The sequence below is a fragment of the Pongo abelii genome, chromosome 9 (genome assembly GCF_028885655.2).
Source record: "Pongo abelii isolate AG06213 chromosome 9, NHGRI_mPonAbe1-v2.0_pri, whole genome shotgun sequence".
In the NCBI taxonomy this organism is placed as follows: domain Eukaryota; kingdom Metazoa; phylum Chordata; class Mammalia; order Primates; family Hominidae; genus Pongo; species Pongo abelii.
In genome coordinates, this window is record NC_071994.2 from 465281 (window position 1) to 482341 (window position 17061).

The window sequence follows — 17061 nt, forward strand, 5'->3', positions numbered from 1 at the left end:
CGCGGCATCCTCAGGACGACCCGGAGCCAAATCCACACGGGACGGCACAGCCGCGTCCTGCCGAGCCCGCCTGGTCCGCCAGCGCGCACGATTCACCGCGCCTGCTGCGGGACGGGCCGACGCGGAGCTAGGCTGGAATAGCCGGCTCACGGAGGGCTCCGGCAGTGTTTGGTCAGAGGAGCGCGGCGCTGGTAGCAGGGACGCCAGGACTGTCCTTCCCCAGGTGCTCCAGCCGCGCGCGGGGCTAGGGAGGAGCTGCGGTCGGGGGGGCGGGGCTGCGGACGTGGGGCGGGGCTGCGAGGGTGGGGGCGGGGCTGTGGAGCAGCGGGCGCGAGGCGGGGCTGCGAGGGAGGGGGCGGGGCCGTGGGGCGGTGGACCCGAGGCAGGGCGGGGCTGCGGACGTGGGGGCGGAGCTGCGGGCGCGAGGCGGGGCGGGGCTGCGGGGGTGGGGGCGGGGCTGCGGGCCCGAGGAGGGACGGGGCTGCGGGCGTGGGGGCGGAGCTGACGTACAGGAAGCAGCTCCCATTCGCTCTGGGCGGTGGGCGGAGATCCGGGCGGTACCAGCTGTCCCGGCCGCTGGGGGGACGGCCTGGACCAGCCCACGGTCGCGGGTTAAACAGTACGAGCTCTTCCAGGATACTGGTCTCCCCGGGCGGTAGTCTTGCATTAAACAGTGTTTCCAAGGTGGAAGGGAGGCCGTTTGAACGCCTCGAGACCCCCGGCTGCAAGGAGTGGCACCTTCCTCACTTCAGTCATTTCTTTCCCGCTCTGGTCTCAGTGGTTCCAGTCAACGGGCAGGACGGAGGGGCCCGGAAGAGGCGCCGTGCACTTCCGGGTCGAAGAGCGCACGGCGGCGGCGGAGGCGGCGGCGGCGGCGGCTGGGCCTAGTAGCGACTCTCGGTCGGGCCGCGGCGGCGAGCGCTCGCGAGCGGCTGCGGGACGCGAGGTTTACGGGTAAGTGCGGCGGCCGCGCCGGCCCTGGGGTCCCTGCTCTTCCGGGCCGCGGGCCGCCTGTGGGCGCCACGCGCTTTGTTTGCGGCCTGTACCGTGGGGCGAGGCCTGCGCCGCGCTGGCCGCGGGCCGGGAGGGCGGGCAGGCGCGCGCGGGCGCGCCGGGAGGTCCCTCCGAGACTGGGAGGCCCGTGGCCTGCGGGCGGACGTCCCGGGCTTGCGAGGACGCGGCGAGAGCCCACCCGCCTCGTTCTGTGGCACCCACGCCCATGCCCGCTGCGAGTCCGCCCTGCCGCGTTTGGGAGAGAGCTGTGACTTCGCTGCCTTGTTTCCAGCCGCTGTGCATGGTTGCCTTCGTGGGCTTCTGGCCTTGTCTGCATGTCCACAGGCCTGTGTGGCTGGCGGTTTTCCTATTCCTTAACTCTTGCAGTCTTCCCAACAGCTTCTCAGGAGTAGGCATTGTTCCCGTTTTATAGATGAGGGGATTGGAGCCCAGAAAGGCTAAGTAACTGGCCAGCGCCACACAGCCGGGGAGGGGCAGAGCAGGCGGCCGGGGATCCGCGCCAGCCCCGATTCCTACCATGCTCCTTTTGACGAGGCTTATGTTACTCCTTTTTCGGAGTTATGTGCTTTACTTGTTTCGACAACAGCAGAACAGCAGTCAGCTGGGTGAACCACGTTCTGGCCAGTGGTCACTGGACAGGCTTTGAGGCCGAGCTGAGGTTTGACTTCGGGTTTGGCATACTTGATCTCTCTCCTGGACCATCCGGTTTTCTTTCTTATTGGAAGAATGTTAAGTCAGAGTACTAATGGATGGATGACACCTCAGCATCATGGCCATGACAAGCCTGGCCTTGGCCCTCAGCAGCGCTGTGTTCATCTCAGGCCCGCGGAGACCTTTGTGCGTGCCTGACTTTTTGACTTCCATTGCAGTTGACAATTTTGAGTTCTCCTAGCTGATACAGCAGATGGTGAATACAAGAATAAAAGTCGGCCTGAGTTGAGATGTTGGACTTGGCTGCAGGCTTGTTCAGTGCCTGGGATGGGCACTCAGGTTCCGGGACTGGCATGGAACGGGGTTGCAGGCACCCCGGACACCACAGGCCCTTTTCATTCCTTAGTAATAGTTGGGACTGCCAATGCATTGGTTCCCCTGAATTTGAAAAGAGAGAGAAATAGCTTTTCCAGTTTTTTCTTTTCCCCTTTAATCCCCCAAATCTGGAGGCTAAGCAGGAGAGCCACAGTGGTTCCTCCACCCCAGAGCTCTGCTGGCCCAGCCAAAGGTGGCCAGCAGCTGGGAAAGGCTGTGGTCTTTTCTGCAGAAATGGCTTCCTGGTCTGTGGCCTGGGACATGGCAGAGGTGGGTATGGGGAAGGGAAGATGTGTTGGAGTTGGGGCTGCTGGTGCAACCAGGAGGTCTTAAGCTAGGGGCTCCCATTAACCCAGCATCCTGACTACAGGTCCTGGTGGTCCCAAAATGTCTTGTGCCTGGTGCTTGTGCCAGAGGGTACCTGCGGAGGCTTCCTGGGTTATTTTGTGTTCTTTGGCAAAATAGCCCCTGGTTACTTTTGTGTGATATCGAGGAAGGATATTGTTTAGCCTCACGTAACCTGAACGTTCCTGCTGCTGTGGTGGAGGAGTGTAAGAGGCCCGTGGAGTCTTCTCTCACCAGCTGTGGTAAAGTTCAAAGACCTCAGGACTTAGCCCCACAGGTGCACGGACTTGCAAAGTTCAGCCTCATTCCTGAGCTGGTATTTCTGGCCAGCTCCTATGTGCCAAACCCCACAAGTCCTCACTGATCTCTTCTGGCAGCCCTAGGGCAGGCCCTGCCATTGCCTGTGGCCCCACCTAACCCTTGGAGGTGGTCCCCAATCTCAGTGCATCAAGGGAGAAGCCAGGAGCTGTTTGTTCACATACTACGGCTCGCTGCAGCCTCTGCCTGCCAGGTGCAAGCAATTCTGCCTCAGCCTCTGGAGTAGCTGGAACTACAGGTGCACGCCGCCATGCCCGGCTCATTTTTTTGTATTTTAGTAGAGATGGGGTTTCACTGTGTTGCCTAGGCTGGTCTTGAACTACGGAGCTCAGGCAGTCTGCCCGCCTTGGTCTCCCAAAGTGCTAGGATGACAGGCGTGAGCCACCGCGCCCGGCTGCTGATTCACGTTTTTTACTTTCTATGTGAAATACATCAAGTGAGGATTTGCACTCCGGGCAGTTGGACCCTGGGACTCCCCCAGCCCTGCTCCTCCCCCCAGCCCTGCTCCTCCCCCGGCTCTGCTCCTCCCCCCAGCCTGCTCCTCCCCCAGCCCTGCTCCTCCCCCAGCCCTGCTCCTCCCCCAGCCCTGCTCCTCCCCCAGCCCTGCTCTGTTGTCTCTTAGGTGGTCTCTTTGGAGTGTTCCCTGGTAGATTCATGTGAGAGAGTCTGCTTCCCTTTTTCAGATATGTTTCTCCAGGGCAGGGACTGCATTCGCCTTGTGCTGCAGAAAGTAGGAGCAGGGTAGGCGTTGCAGCAGGTGTCCCGGGAAGATGCAGGGTCTGTTGTCAGGGTGGTCACAGCTATTGCCAGGGAGTTAAGGTCCTCTTATCTGAGAGCTGTGGTCACTGCTAGGTCTCAGTGCATGCTGTGGGAGAGGGGTCACCCTCCTGGATGGGCCGTGGCCCTTGTGTGTCTCTCAGAGCCAGTGTCTCTAGGATTCAGGTGTGGGACAAGCAGGGCGTCTCTGCGGAGTTGCTAGGTCCACCAAGCAGCAGGGCTGCAGACTCCCTTGAGGGGGGATCATGACCAGTTGTCTTCACCTTAGGGCGGCAGGTAGAAGAAAGGTTAATTACTAATTTGGCAAAACCACTTCTACAATCGCTGTTTCCAGGCAGTAGTAACATATAGCAGTTGACAGTTTGACGGAGTTGACATTCTTCACTGTTTTATAAGGCATCATCTTAGAATCTAGGGTTTTCCACTGTCTTGTCAGATGGGAAGTGAGGCTGTCCTGGTTTCTGAGCCCCATTAGGGTTTGTTGTCCAGGGGTTTCCAGACAGCAGTGGCGCTGACAGGTACATATGCAGCCCACAGTGGTGGCGGGAGCTGAGCTCCAATGCGAGGAGGCCCTGAACTCGAGGGCAGCTCTGGCCCCCTACTTCCCAGCCTCTTGTGCGATGCGCTTTCCTCTGACCATGGATGGAGCTTGGACCTAGTGGGAAACAGAGTGCTGCAGGGCCGGCTTCACTGCCTCGCTGGATTCCTGACTCACTCTCCTAGGACAGGCCTTTCCTCCGAGGGTCTCCTGGGAAACAAGGTGAATAGCACTGATGAGAAATGAACCATGTGCACATATCTCCTTCCTTATCTGGGACCAAAATTTGAGGCCCTGGTATGGAAGGAGGAGCGTGTCCAACTAGATTTCCCAAGGCTTTGTACGGGGTCCTGTGTGGCTTCACAGTGACCTTGCAGAGTGGGAAGGGCAGGGGTCCCGGCTGATGGGTCAGGGTCTTGAGCAGGTGGCTTTGGGAGCCGAGGGGTGGGCCTGGCCTCTGTACCTTCTGCCTCCTCAGCTCTGGGTACCACTGGGGACTCAGCAACACTCTGGTGGATGGGGTTGGGGTGCGGTCAGAGGAGCCTCCGGGCGTCCCAACAGTGGCCAGCCTTGGCAGGGAGAGCGCCCTACGTGTCACTGAGGCCCCTCTTGTGCCCAGCTGATAAAGCCCGGCTCTGCTCAGCTCAGGATGAGGCCATTTTGTTCGTCTATGGTGTAGCGATTCCTCAGGAGCATTGCAGTTTTTTGAGATGGAGTTTTGCTCTTATTGCCCAGGCTGGTGTGCAGTGGTGCGATCTCGGCTCACTGCAACCCCCACCTCCCAGGTTCAAGGGATTCTTTTGCCTCAGCCTCCTGAGTAGCTGGGATTATAGGCGCACACTACCACGCCCAGCTAATTTTCCTTTTTTTTTTTTTTGAGATGGAGTCTTGTTCTGTTGCCCAGGCTGGAGTGCAGTGGCGCAATCTCGGCTGACTGCAACCTCTGCCTCCCAGGTGCAAGAGATTCTCCTGCCTCAGCTTCCCGAGTAGCCGGGATTACAGGCGCCCGCCACCACGCCTGGCTAATTTTTGTATTTTTAGTAGAGACGGGGTTTCATCATGCTGGCCAGGCTGGTCTCAAACTGCCGATCTCAGGCGATCCGCCTGACTCGGCCTCTCAAAGTGCTGGGGTTACAGGCGTGAGCAACTATGCCTGGCCTAATTTTATATTTTTAGTAGAGACGGGGTTTCTCCATGTTGGTCAGGCTGGTCTCAAACTCCTGACCTCAGGTGATCCGCCCGCCTCAGCCTCCCAAAGTGCTGGGGTTACAGGCGTGCCCTTTTTTTTTTTTTTTTTTTTGTTAAAAACAAATTTTTATTTTCTGGCTGGGTACAGTGGCCAGCTAGGATCTGGCTTTACAGGTAGCTCTGTAAATGTGAATCATGTGCAAGGCTTACTGGTGAGGGTTGTTCTGTGTGTGATATGTTAGGGCTCACCCTTCACGTGCTGTGGCGGTGGATGTGACACTGGGATGTGGCCTGTGGGGAGAGGTCATCACTCTTCAGAGGGTTCTTTGCAGCCTGGGACAGTTTGGAAGTTCCTTGGCTCTGCTTTCTTTCAGAGCTGAGCTCAATGTGCAGCAATGGATGACGACAGCCTGGATGAGCTTGTGGCCCGGAGCCCAGGGCCAGATGGACGCCCACAGGTCGGCCCTGCGGACCCGGCAGGTGACTTTGGTGAGCTGCCCAGCGCCGGGTAGGAGCGTCCCCAGGAGGAGCAGGGTGCCTTGTGTTTCCCTTTGGAGGTCGTCTGTGTGTGTCACTTGTCAACTTTCAGTCTAAAAAAATTATGCTTTGATTTTAAATTGCGGAAGTAGTGTATTCTTTTGTTTTATTTTTAATGCAAACAACACAAATGTTGAACGAAAGGATGTTCCCTTTCCTTGCTTGTGCCCCCACCTTGCCGGCCCTGGGAAAGCCGTTAGCCGTTTGGCAGGTGCTCCTGACGCCTCTATGCCTGTGCAAAGCAACCCTGCTCTCTGCTGCATGGTCTTGACGCCGCCCTGCGGCCTGTGTCTCACCCTGGTGTCTAGAAGAAAGCAGCGAGGGCAGCAGTGGGGACTCTGGGGACGACAGCGACAGCGAGCATGGAGATGGCACAGACGGAGAAGACGAGGGGGCGTCTGACGAGGAAGACCTGGAAGACAGATCTGGTGAGACAGCTGGTGTTCACGCCGGCTCCTGTGTTTCCTCTTGTCGTGATGGGGACAGCCTTTTATAACACATTCTCTGTGAGAGTGTCGTTGTCACCACAGCTGGCCATGTCTCCGCGGTCACCTACAGTGGGGCCTCGTCTTCAGCTGTGGTGACGGCTCACTTTATTTATAGTCCTTCTTTTTTTTTTTTTTGAGACAGGGTGTCGCTCTGTTGCCCAAGCTGGAGTGCAGTGGTGCCATCTCAGCTCACTGCAACTCCTGCCTCCCGGGTTCAAGTGATTCTCCTGGCTCAGCCTCGTGAGTAGCTGGGATTACAGGCACGCACCATGACACTTGGCTAATTACTTTTTGTATCTTTAGTAGAGACAGGGTTTCACCATCTGATCTGGAACTCCTCCTGACCTCAAGTGAGCCACTGTGCCTGGCCTGTAGTCCTCATTTTTTTTTTTTTTTTTTTTTTTGAGATGGAGTCTCGCTCTGTTGCCCAGGATGAGTGCAGTGACGCGATCTCGGCTCACTGCTGCAAGCTCCGCCTCCTGGGTTCACACCATTCTCCTGCCTCAGCCTCCCGAGTAGCTGGGACTACAGGTGCCCACCACCATGCCTGGCTAATTTTTTGTATTTTTAGTAGAGACGGGGTTTCATCGTGTTAGCCAGGATGCTCTTGATCTCCTGACCTTGCGATCCGCCTGCCTTGGCCTCCCAAAGTGCTAGCATTACAGACGTGAGCCACCGCGCCTGGCCTTTTGTTGTTGTTGTTGTTGTTGTTGTTTTGAGACGGTGTCTTGCTCTGTTGCCTAGGCTGGAGTGCAATGATGCAATCTTGGCTCACTGCAACCTCTGCCTCCTGGGCTCAAGCAGTTCTCCTGCCTCAGGTTCCCGAGTAGCCAGGATTATAGGCGCCTGCCACCATGCCCAGCTAATTTTTGTATTTTTAGTAGAGACGGGGTTTCACCACATTGGCCAGGCTGGTCTCGAACTCCTGATCTCGTGATCTGCCCAGTTCAGCCTCCCAAAGTGTTGGGATTACAGGCGTGAGCCACCACGCCCGGCTGTAGTCCTTCATTTTGAAGTTCAGTTTGACAACGTAATGGGTCTCTTCTCTGTTGAGGGCAAAAAATTAAAATGTCTGAGAACACTGAACAACGTGAGCTGTGGTGTTTTGGGGAGAAGGTAACTGGACTGGAACTCCCCATGGAAGGAGCAGAAAGGTCTTGGCAACCCCCTGCCCCCCACACCCCGACAAAGGCATGCCATCGGCAGGTAGGTACAGGATGGGTTTAGTGTGACCCGGGGTTTGCTGTAGCCTGGGACCTCCTGACCCTCTTGTAGTTCATTTTCTCATCTGAACAGAACTCCTAAGAGAGCTGACAGATGCATTGTGTGATTTTATGATTTTATTAAGAAATTCAGGCTGGGCGCAGTGGCTCATGCCTGTAATCCCAGCACTTTGGGAAAGCCAAGGCAGGTGGATAACCTGAGGTCAGGAGTTCGAGACGAGCCTGGCCAACATGGTGAAACCCCCTCTCTACTACAAATACAAAAAATTAGCCGGGTGTGGTGGTACACGCCTGTAATCCCAGCTACTCGGGAGGCTGAGGCAGGAGAATGGCTTCAACCCAGGAGGCGGAGGTTGCAGTGAGCAGAGATTGTGCCATTGCACTCCAGCCTGAGCGACAGAGTGAGATTCCATCTCAAAGGAAGAAAAAGAAATTCTGGCTGCCTGGGCACGGTGCTCATGCCTGTAATACCAGCACTTTGGGATGGTGAAGCGGGCGGATCGCTTGAGCTCAGGAGTTCAAGACCAGCCTGGACAACAATTGGCCAGGCGCGGTGGCTCACGCCTGTAATCCCAGCACTTTGGGAGGCCGAGGCGGGCGGATCACGAGGTCAGGAGATCGAGACCATTGTGGCTAACATGGTGAAACCCTGTCTCTACTAAAAATAGAAAAATTAGCCAGGCGTGTTGACAAGCACCTGTAATCCCAGCTACTCGGGAGGCTGAGGCAGGAGAATTGCTGGAACCCGGGAGTCGGAGCTTGCAGTGAGCCAAGATCGCCACTGCACTCCAGCCTGGGTGACAGTGAGACTCCGTCTCAAAAAAACAAACCCCACAAAAATTAGCCGGGCACGGTGGTGCGTGCCTGTAATCCCCACTACTCAGGAGGCTGAGGTTGGAGGATCGCTTGAGCCCAAGAGGTTGAGGCTGCAGCGAGCTGAGATCACGCCACCACATTCTAGCCTGGTCCACAGAGCGAGACTCTGTCTCAAAAAGAAAAAAAATTCTCAGCTCATTTACAATTGGCTGATGGTTGTGCCCTTGAACTTCTTTTGAGAGAACAATGCTTTAAAGGGCAGGTCTGGGCTGGGTGTGGTGGCCCAGGCCTATGGCCTCAGCTACGCAGGAGGCTGAGGTGGGAGGACCCTTGAGCCCAGGAAGTCGAGGCTGCATTCCAGCCTGGGTGATGGAGCGAGACGCTGTCTCAAACGAAACAAAGGGGAGACAAGTCCGTGGGATGCACTGGTGGTACCTCCTTCCCTGTCCCCTGTTGCCGTCACCCTCGGTGCACAGCCCGTGAGGCCACCAAGGAGGTGGCCCTGCCCCGGCCCCGCTGTGGTTGCTTCCTCAGAGGGAGGCCAAGCTCAGCCTCAGAACTTTGCCTTTCCCACTACTTTCCTTCTGGCTTCACCCTCGGGCTGGAAAATCCGTGGTCCTCAAGTGGCTACTGTGATCTGTGTGTCTCAGTCTTGCCGCATAGTCCTGTGGTTATCAGGGTTAGAATGTTGCGGAAAGGTAACCCTCCTGTTTGAGACTGTTGGTGAGGGAATGGCACTCATGGCCTGAGCCAATGTGTGTTGGCCGTGGCCTTCCAGAGTTCGATGTTTAGCTCTGCACGTGCTCTGCGGGTCTGCCGGGTCTGCAGGTCCTGAGGGGCTTCCCTGCTCACTCCCAGCATTGGGTTAGGGCTCTGGTTCGTCTGTAGCAGGTCTCCGCACCAGTTCTGGCATTGCCAGGGCTGAAAGCGTGGGCCGTCAGGGCCACCAGGTGACTCTGTCCTTGAGATTCTGAGGGCACATTGGAAGCCAGAGACTCTGGGTTGGGGGCTGGAGTGAAGGTGGCGGGAGCCTCAGCAGGGCCCCCACCGTGTCTGCGCTCACCTAGCAGCAAATGCAGTGTGTCAAGCGGCAGCTGGGGGACAGGGTCATGGACACTGAGAGCTGTGGGCATCCAGGGAAGGGACAGGCTCCATGGACCTGGGGTGGGGAGAGGCTTCTGGAGAATCCAAGCTGCCACTTGAGAGGCAGGAGGAGGTGGCTGGGCAGGGGCGGCAGGCCAGGGTGGGGGGCTGTGAAGAGACAGAAGGTTTACGGAGACCTGGAGCCCCTGAGGGCTGAGCGCCCGGAAGGAAGGGGATGGGAAGGCACTGGAGAGGTGTTGGTATAGCCAGTGTGTGCAGAAGTTTAGTGAACACTTCTTTTTATTTCTCTAGGACCTTTTTATTTATTTATTTATTTTGAGACTGAGTTTCACTCTTGTTGCCCAGGCTGGAGTGTGGTGGTGCGATCTCGGCTCAATGTAGCCTCCGCCTCCCAGGTTCAAGCGATTCTCCTGCCTCAGCCTCTCGAGTAGCTTGGATTATAGGCACACACCACCACGCCTGGGTAATTTTTGTATTGTTATTCGAGATGGGGTTTCACCATGTTGGCCAGGCTGGTCTCGAACTCCTGACCTCAGGTGATCCACCCGCCTTGGCCTCCCAAAGTTCTGGGATGACAGGCGTGAGCCACCGTGCCTGGCCAGGACTGTTTTTTAAACATGAAGAAGTAGCCAGTGGGTCCCTAACTGGTGGGAAACGTGTTGAGGAGGGAGTTCTTCCATGAGCAAGGCCCGCGTTGCTGGGGCCTGGGAGCTTTCGTTCTCATTGCTTTTCCCACCCTGGTGTTTCCTGCTGAAAATCACTTGTTACACTGCCCTTTCCAGCTTGAGGTAGTAGCTCTTCAATTCTTTTTTTTTTTGAGGTGGAGTCTCGCTCTGCTGCCCAGGCTAGAGTGCAGTGATGCAATCTCAGTTCACTGCAAGCTCCGCGTCCCAGGTTCACGCCATTCTCCTGCCTTAGCCTCCCAAGTAGCTGGGACTATAGGCGCCTGCCGCCGTGTCCGGCTAATTTTTTGTATTTTTATTTATTTATTTATTTATTTGTTTGTTTATTTTTGAGACGGAGTCTTGCTCTGTTGCCCAGGCTGGAGTGCAATGGTGCAGTCTAGGCTCACTGCAACCTCTGCTTCCCAGGTTCAAGCGATTCTTCTGCCTCAGCCTCCCGAGTAGCTGGGATTGCAGGCACACACCACCACACCCGGCTATTTTCATATTTTTTGTAGAGACGGGGTTTCACCATGTTGGCCAGGCTGGTCTCAAACCCCTGACCTCAGGTGATCCACCTGCCTCAGCCTCCCAAAGTGCTGGGATTACAGGCTTGAGCCACCACGCCTGGCAATTTTTTGTATTTTTATTAGAGATGGGGTTTCACTGTGTTAGCCAGGATGGTCTCGATCTCCTGACCTCGTGATCTGCCTGCCTCGGCCTCCCAAAGTTGCTGGGATTACAGGCGTGAGCCACCGCGCCTGGCCAGTAGCTCTTCAACTCTTAACATGAAAGATGAGAACTTAAAACTCTTCTGCTGCCTCCCTCGCAGCTCTCACTTCTCACAGCCTCTTCAACAGTGTAAATTCCTGTTCTGGGTGTGTCTTTCCCTTTGCCAAATAACAGAGGGTCCTGGGAGTGATGTCCCAGTGCTGGCAGGGTCCTGCCCACATGTGTGGAACTGGGAGGGTCTCGGGCCTAGGAGGAACCTGCCACACACACCGAGTCTGCTCCTCTTCCCATATGAACTTGTGTTCTGTTTACTTTAGCGTTGTTTCATTGGAGTTTGGTAGAAAGAAGATAGCAGTGCACGTGTGGGCTCTGCCATGTTGAACTCAGAGCATCTCCCTGCTCCCTGCTGGTCAATGTGTAGCCTCAGAACCACTCCGAATTGGCCAGAACAGTTGTGGTTAGTGGCCCAGTTAGGAGCCTGTGCTCTACCTCCCACAGGGAAGAGGAACAGGCAACCTCAGAAGGAAGTCCCGTCCGCGGGCAGATGGTTTGTGGTCCTCATGCTTTGAGAAGGGGGCGTTGGAAACAGGGGCTGCTGCACTGAGGGGCTCGCTTGGAGGCTCCGAAATGAACCTGATGGTCTCTGGGACCTGTGCTGGGCCCCAGGGCTGCCCTGCCTCCCGAGGTCTGCCTCAGCCGCAAGCTCAGCTTAGAGGAGCTGGTCTGATACTCAGGACACTCAGCTTCCCGCCCCTCGGTGCAGGGCACCCGAGGCTTCAGGTTAGGTGCGGGGCAGGGCTCCTGGGGTTGTGGATGTGCTGAGCGTGGACGTGGAGGTAAGTGGCAGGAGCCCACGGGGAGGTGGGCTCTGCATTGCAGACCTGGTGTCCTGAGCGCAGCCTGGGCCCGCTTGCCTCCAGTGCCGCAGTTCACGCCGCCCGTCCTGCTTGCACCAGCTGGCATGTTTCCTCTCCAGGTTCCGAAGATTCTGAAGACAACGGGGAGACATTGCTGGAGGTAGCGGGTACTCAGGGGAAACTGGAAGCCACTGGCTCTTTTAATTCTGATGATGATGCAGAGAGCTGCCCGATCTGTCTCAACGCATTCAGAGACCAGGCCGTGGGGACGCCGGAGAACTGTGCCCATTACTTCTGCCTGGACTGCATTGTCGAGTGGTCCAAGGTGAGTTCACCTCTGGTTGGGTTCTTCCTCCCTTCAGGATGGCCTCACTGTTGATAGGTGACCCAGCCTGTGTTCAGCCTCTTGTGAGGTTCTAGCTGTCTGCTCTGCGGCTGACCCTGGGGCCACAGGATTGAGTCTGGCTTGGCCTTTGCTTTGTGAGCACCATGGCTCTCGGGGGTGTGGGTGAGCTCATGTGAGGCGTTTGTGGTGTATCGGTCAGGGGCAGGAGAGAGGACGGCCGTGGGTCTCCTGGAACCAGCTGCAGAAACCCTGGTTGACGTAGGGGCCATCTTGGCCTGCAAGCCAGAGTCAGGCGTGCTGTGCTGCATGGCACTTTGCTGCCTTGACATGTGGTTCTCTCAGTTGATACAGAAAACACCGGTACGATTTGGCACTCATTCACAATAACCGGCATCAAAAGGGACTGTCCTTAGAACAGGTGAATAGAGTTTACCGTAAACGTGCAGTGTATTTTATATTTCAAAATGAACTTTTAGAAGCAGTCAGCTCCCCCCTCCCTTTCTGAATATTGTGAAAAATGCCAGAAAAGGAGAGCTTGCAGTCTGAGGATGACTCATGAGTCCCCGACCTTTGTACTCAGGGCTCAGCTCCGACACCACTACCTCTTGACTCCCTCCCCTCCCTGCGATTGCACCAGCAGCCCGTGCTGTCCCCGGCTCTCCTCAGGACCGTGACCTCACCCAGGGTTCCTAGTGACTGGGTCCTCCTGTTCTCTTTCACTGAGTAGCTGAAAATTGCCTGTATGCTTAGTTTGAAGCAGGACTCAGACATTGCTCATGCTGCTGGTGGTGGCAGGCTGTGACCTCACTCAAAGTCTGGCTCTGGTACTTCCTGTTCCTGTTCTGTTGTGGGTTCCACAGCCCACAGTACATTCAGGCTTAGATTTTTTTTTTCTTTTTTTTTTTTTTTTTTTTTTGAGAGGGAGTTTTGTTCTTGTTGCCCAGGCTGGAGTGCAATGGTGCAGTCTTGGCTCACCACAACCTCCACCTTCCGGGTTCAAGCGATTCTCCTGCCTCAGCCTCCCGCATAGCTGGGACTACAGGTGCCCGCCACCACGCCAGGGCAATTTTGTATTTTTAGTAGAAACAGGGTTTCACCATGTTGGTCAGGCTGGTCTTGAACTCCCAACCTCAGGTGATCCACCCGCCTCGGCCTCTCAAAGTGCTGGGATTACAGGCGTGAGCCACCACGCCTGGCCATTTTTATTTTTTATTTTTTTGGTAGATTTTTCTTTTGGCAAGTGAAGCTTTCATTTAAATTGAGGCACAAGATACAGTGTTTGCTGTGTATTTTCTGTCTGGCATTTATTAGATAAATATTGAGCAGAACAGGGCATTTGCAAACAAGTTTGTCAGTATAGAAATCTTACAAATGGGGCTGGGCGCAGTGGCTCACGCCTGTAATCTCAGCACTTCGGGAGGCCAAGGTGGGTGGATCATGAGGTCAAGAGATCAAGACCATCCTGGTCAACATGGTGAAACCCTGAGTCTACTAAAAATACAAAAATTATCTGGGCATGGTACCACGTACCTGTAGTCCCAGCTACTTGGGAGGCTGAGGCAGGAGAATCACTTGAACCTGGGAGTTGGAGGTTGCAGTGAGCTGAGATTGCGCCGCCACTGCACTCCAGCCCAGTGACAGAGCGAGACACTGTCTCAAAAAAAAAAAAAAATCTTACAAATGAACTGTTAGAACACTGCTTAGCAAGATTACTGGATACGAGGTTAATAAAGATTAAAATTGTGTTTGGAAATAAGTCATAAAGAGACGTGTAAGACATTTAAAGAGCTTTTCTAACACAGCTGTGACTGAAGCAAGGCTCCTTCCCTTTCGAGACGTCTTGCTCCGTAGAGAGGGTGGGGATGCTGATCCCGTCCTTTCCAGCAGGAGTTCAGGGTGCTTGATGTGAAGTCAACACAGGAGGACAGGAAGGCACCAAGAATTGCCAAAATAGCTTTGAAAAGAGGAGAAATTGCCTACTGGATATTATGATTTATAAAACTACAGGGATTGAACTGGAATCAGTCCAGGACTGGAAACCAGTCCCAGGGGTTTTGCAGGGGCCTGAAAGAGACCTGGACATACTCAGGGAGACAGGAGGTGCCTGTGAGGCAGATCAGCTGGGGGCTGCTCACAGCACACACACGATGCTGGATGGATTCAAGATCTCGAATTAGAAAGCAAAACTGAAACTTTGAAAAGAAAGCATGGGTAGCTCTGTGATAAGAAAAGGGAAGGATTTCCTAAACAATCTGAGAGAATGTCTGCGAACGGGCACGGAGCATGTCAGGCTCAGCCTGAGAGAGTGTCTGCAAACAGATACGGAGTGTGCGGGGCTCAGCCTGAGAGAGTGTCTGCAAACGGGCACGGAGCTTGCGGGGCTCAGCCTGAGAGAGGGTCTGCAAACGGGCACGGAGCGTGCGGGGCTCAGCCTGAGAGTGTCTGCAAACGGGCACGGAGCGTGCGGGGCTCAGCCTGAGAGAGTGTCTGCAAACGGGCACGGAACGTGCGGGGCTCAGCCTGAGAGTGTCTGCAAACGGGCACGGAGCGTGCGGGGCTCAGCCTGAGAGAGTGTCTGCAAACGGGCACGGAGCGTGCGGGGCTCAGCCTGAGAGAGTGTCTGCAAACGGGCACGGAGCGTGCGGGGCTCAGCCTGAGAGAGTGTCTGCAAACGGGCACGGAGCGTGCGGGGCTCAGCCTGAGAGAGTGTCTGCAAACGGGCACGGAGCGTGCGGGGCTCAGCCTGAGAGAGTGTCTGCAAACGGGCACGGAGCGTGCGGGGCTCAGCCTGAGAGAGTGTCTGCAAACGGGCACGGAGCGTGCGGGGCTCAGCCTGAGAGAGTGTCTGCAAACGGGCACGGAGCGTGCGGGGCTCAGCCTGAGAATGTCTGCAAACGGGCACGGAGCGTGCGGGGTTCAGCAGCAGGGCTCCTCTGGGAACCCCAGTCCCACCATGGGAGGTGCTACGCACACCCCTTGAGCTGGTGGGTAGGAGAGCACCCCAGACTCCAGAGGCGGGGGTGTCACACGTACAACCTCAAAGGCCATGTATTCCTGGGTGTTTACCCAAGAGAAACAGAAGTGCGCCCACACAAAGACGCGTCCATTGATGTTCACCACGGGGGAATGGACACGTGGACCGTTTGTGTGGTGGTGTCTCTTCAGTGCTAGCGAGAGCAGAATGCCGTGAGCGGAGTCCATGCTGCGGCTCCAATCCTGAGAAACCCCAGGGAAGACGCACCTAACCACACCCCTGAGACAACAGGAAGAAACAGCCAGGCGGGAGAGGGAAGGGCCCGAAGACCAGGGTGGGGACTCTGCAGGTCGTATATCTGTCCGAGCCGATTGAATTATTCAGTTAAAATCAGTGTTTTCTTGTGTGTGGTGTACCTTAATAAAGCCAACATAAGGTTCTTATGTGGGTCAGAACACTATTAATAAAGGCAAGAATAAATTTGCAACTCATACCTGACTGTTATCCATACTATGAAAATAAATTTTTTTTTTGAGATGGAGTTTGGCTCTTGTCACCCACGCTGGAGTGCAGTGGCGCCGTCTCGGCTCACCGCAATCTCCACCTCCCGGGTTCAAGCGATTCTCCTGCCTCAGCCTCCGGAGTAGCTGGGGTTACAGGTACGCACCACCACACCTGGCTAATTTTGTATTTTTAGTAGAGGCGGGGTTTCTCCATGTTGGTCAGGCTGGTCTCGAACTCCGGACCTCAGGTAATCCGCCTGCCTCGGCCTCCCAAAGTGCTGGGATTACAGGTATGAACCCCCGCTCCCGGCCTATGAAAAGAAATTCTAAAAATTTACTAGTGAATGTCCAACAATCTTTTGGAAAAGTTAGCAGAAGATTTGAATGGGCTCACCGCAGAGGGGCCTGTGCACGATGGCACCCCCATGCCTGTCTGTCCTCCCTTTATTGTTCTTACTTATCACTGAGATGCTACGCGTTCATGGAGCTGCTCTTCCCTCCCCGCCAGGGCTGGCAGCTCCGCAGGGAGGCAAGGCTCGCTGTGCTCCCTCCACTGTCGTGTTGCCAGCAGCTTAGTGGAGGGCCTGGCACATGGAGGCATTTAGCAGATACTTGATTTTTCAGTGTAAAAGAATTTTTGACTTCTAAGTGAAAGTGATTTACAAGATTCTGATCCTGTTTTTATTTCTCACAGAATGCCAATTCCTGTCCAGTTGATCGAACTCTATTTAAGTGCATTTGTATTCGAGCTCAATTTGGTGGTAAAATCTTAAGAAAGGTGAGTGTGGACGCTGCCGTGGAGGCCCCAGCCGTGCTTCTATCCCGGCCCTGTGGGACAGAGCGTGCTTTCCAAAGTGGGCTTGCTCTTCTGAAATGAGGGTTGGTTAAATGCTTCATAGAAATCAACTCAAGTGCCCCTTGTGGCCATGAGCCCTGTCTGGGGGGTTTGGGGTCCGGGTTGGGGGTTAGAGGCAGAGATATTGCCAGCTCCTGGGATGTCCCTTCGACCCCACCCCTGTACCCATCACATCTGGGAGCAGCTCTCTGGCTCGTCTGCTTGAGCTCTTTATTTTTGAGACACCATCTTGCTCTTTCACCCAGGCTGGAGTGCAGTAGCACAATCACAGCTTACTACAGCCTCAACCTCCTGGGCTCAAGCAATCCTCCTGCCTCTGCCTCCTGAGTAGCTGGGTCCACAGGCGTGAGCTACCACACCCGGCTGTTTTTTTTTGTTTTTTTTTTTTTTCTGAGACAGAGTCTCACTCTGTTGCCCAGGCTGGAGTGCAGTGGCACAATCTCGGCTCACTGCAAGCTCCGCCTCCCAGGTTCATGCCATTCTCCTGCCTTAGCCTCCCAAGCAGCTGGGACTACAGGCACCCGCCACCACGCCCAGCTAATTTTTTGTGTTTTTAGTGGAGACGGGGTTTCACCGTGTTAGCCAGGATGGTCTTGATCTCCTGACCTCATGATCTGCCCGCCTCGGCCTCCCAAAGTACTGGGATTACAGGCGGGAACCACCGTGCCCGGCCTTTTTTTTTTTTTTTTAAGTAGAGACAAGGTCTCACTATGTCGTCCAGGTGGGTCTTGAACTCCTAGGCTCAAGCCATCCTCCC

General features: G+C 55.4%; 1 protein-coding gene across 8 annotated transcripts in view; it reads left to right on the forward strand.

Moving 5' to 3' along the window:
* The first annotated feature begins 484 nt into the window (after positions 1–484).
* PHRF1 (PHD and ring finger domains 1) overlaps positions 485–17061 on the forward strand; it is a 36616-nt gene continuing 20039 nt past the window's right edge. For 2 of the 8 annotated variants that reach the window (XM_054524066.1, XM_024255619.2), the window contains exons 1-5: positions 530–954; positions 5581–5695; positions 6052–6171; positions 11745–11950; positions 16143–16226. In XM_054524066.1, the coding sequence (XP_054380041.1) occupies positions 5602–5695; positions 6052–6171; positions 11745–11950; positions 16143–16226 (504 nt within the window). In that variant the 5' untranslated portion in view covers positions 530–954; positions 5581–5601. Of the gene's footprint in view, positions 955–4003; positions 4241–5580; positions 5696–6051; positions 6172–11744; positions 11951–16142; positions 16227–17061 lie in introns of those variants that run through there. The other 6 variants (XM_024255620.2, XM_024255621.2, XM_054524064.1 and 3 more) reach the window with 5 other exon arrangements.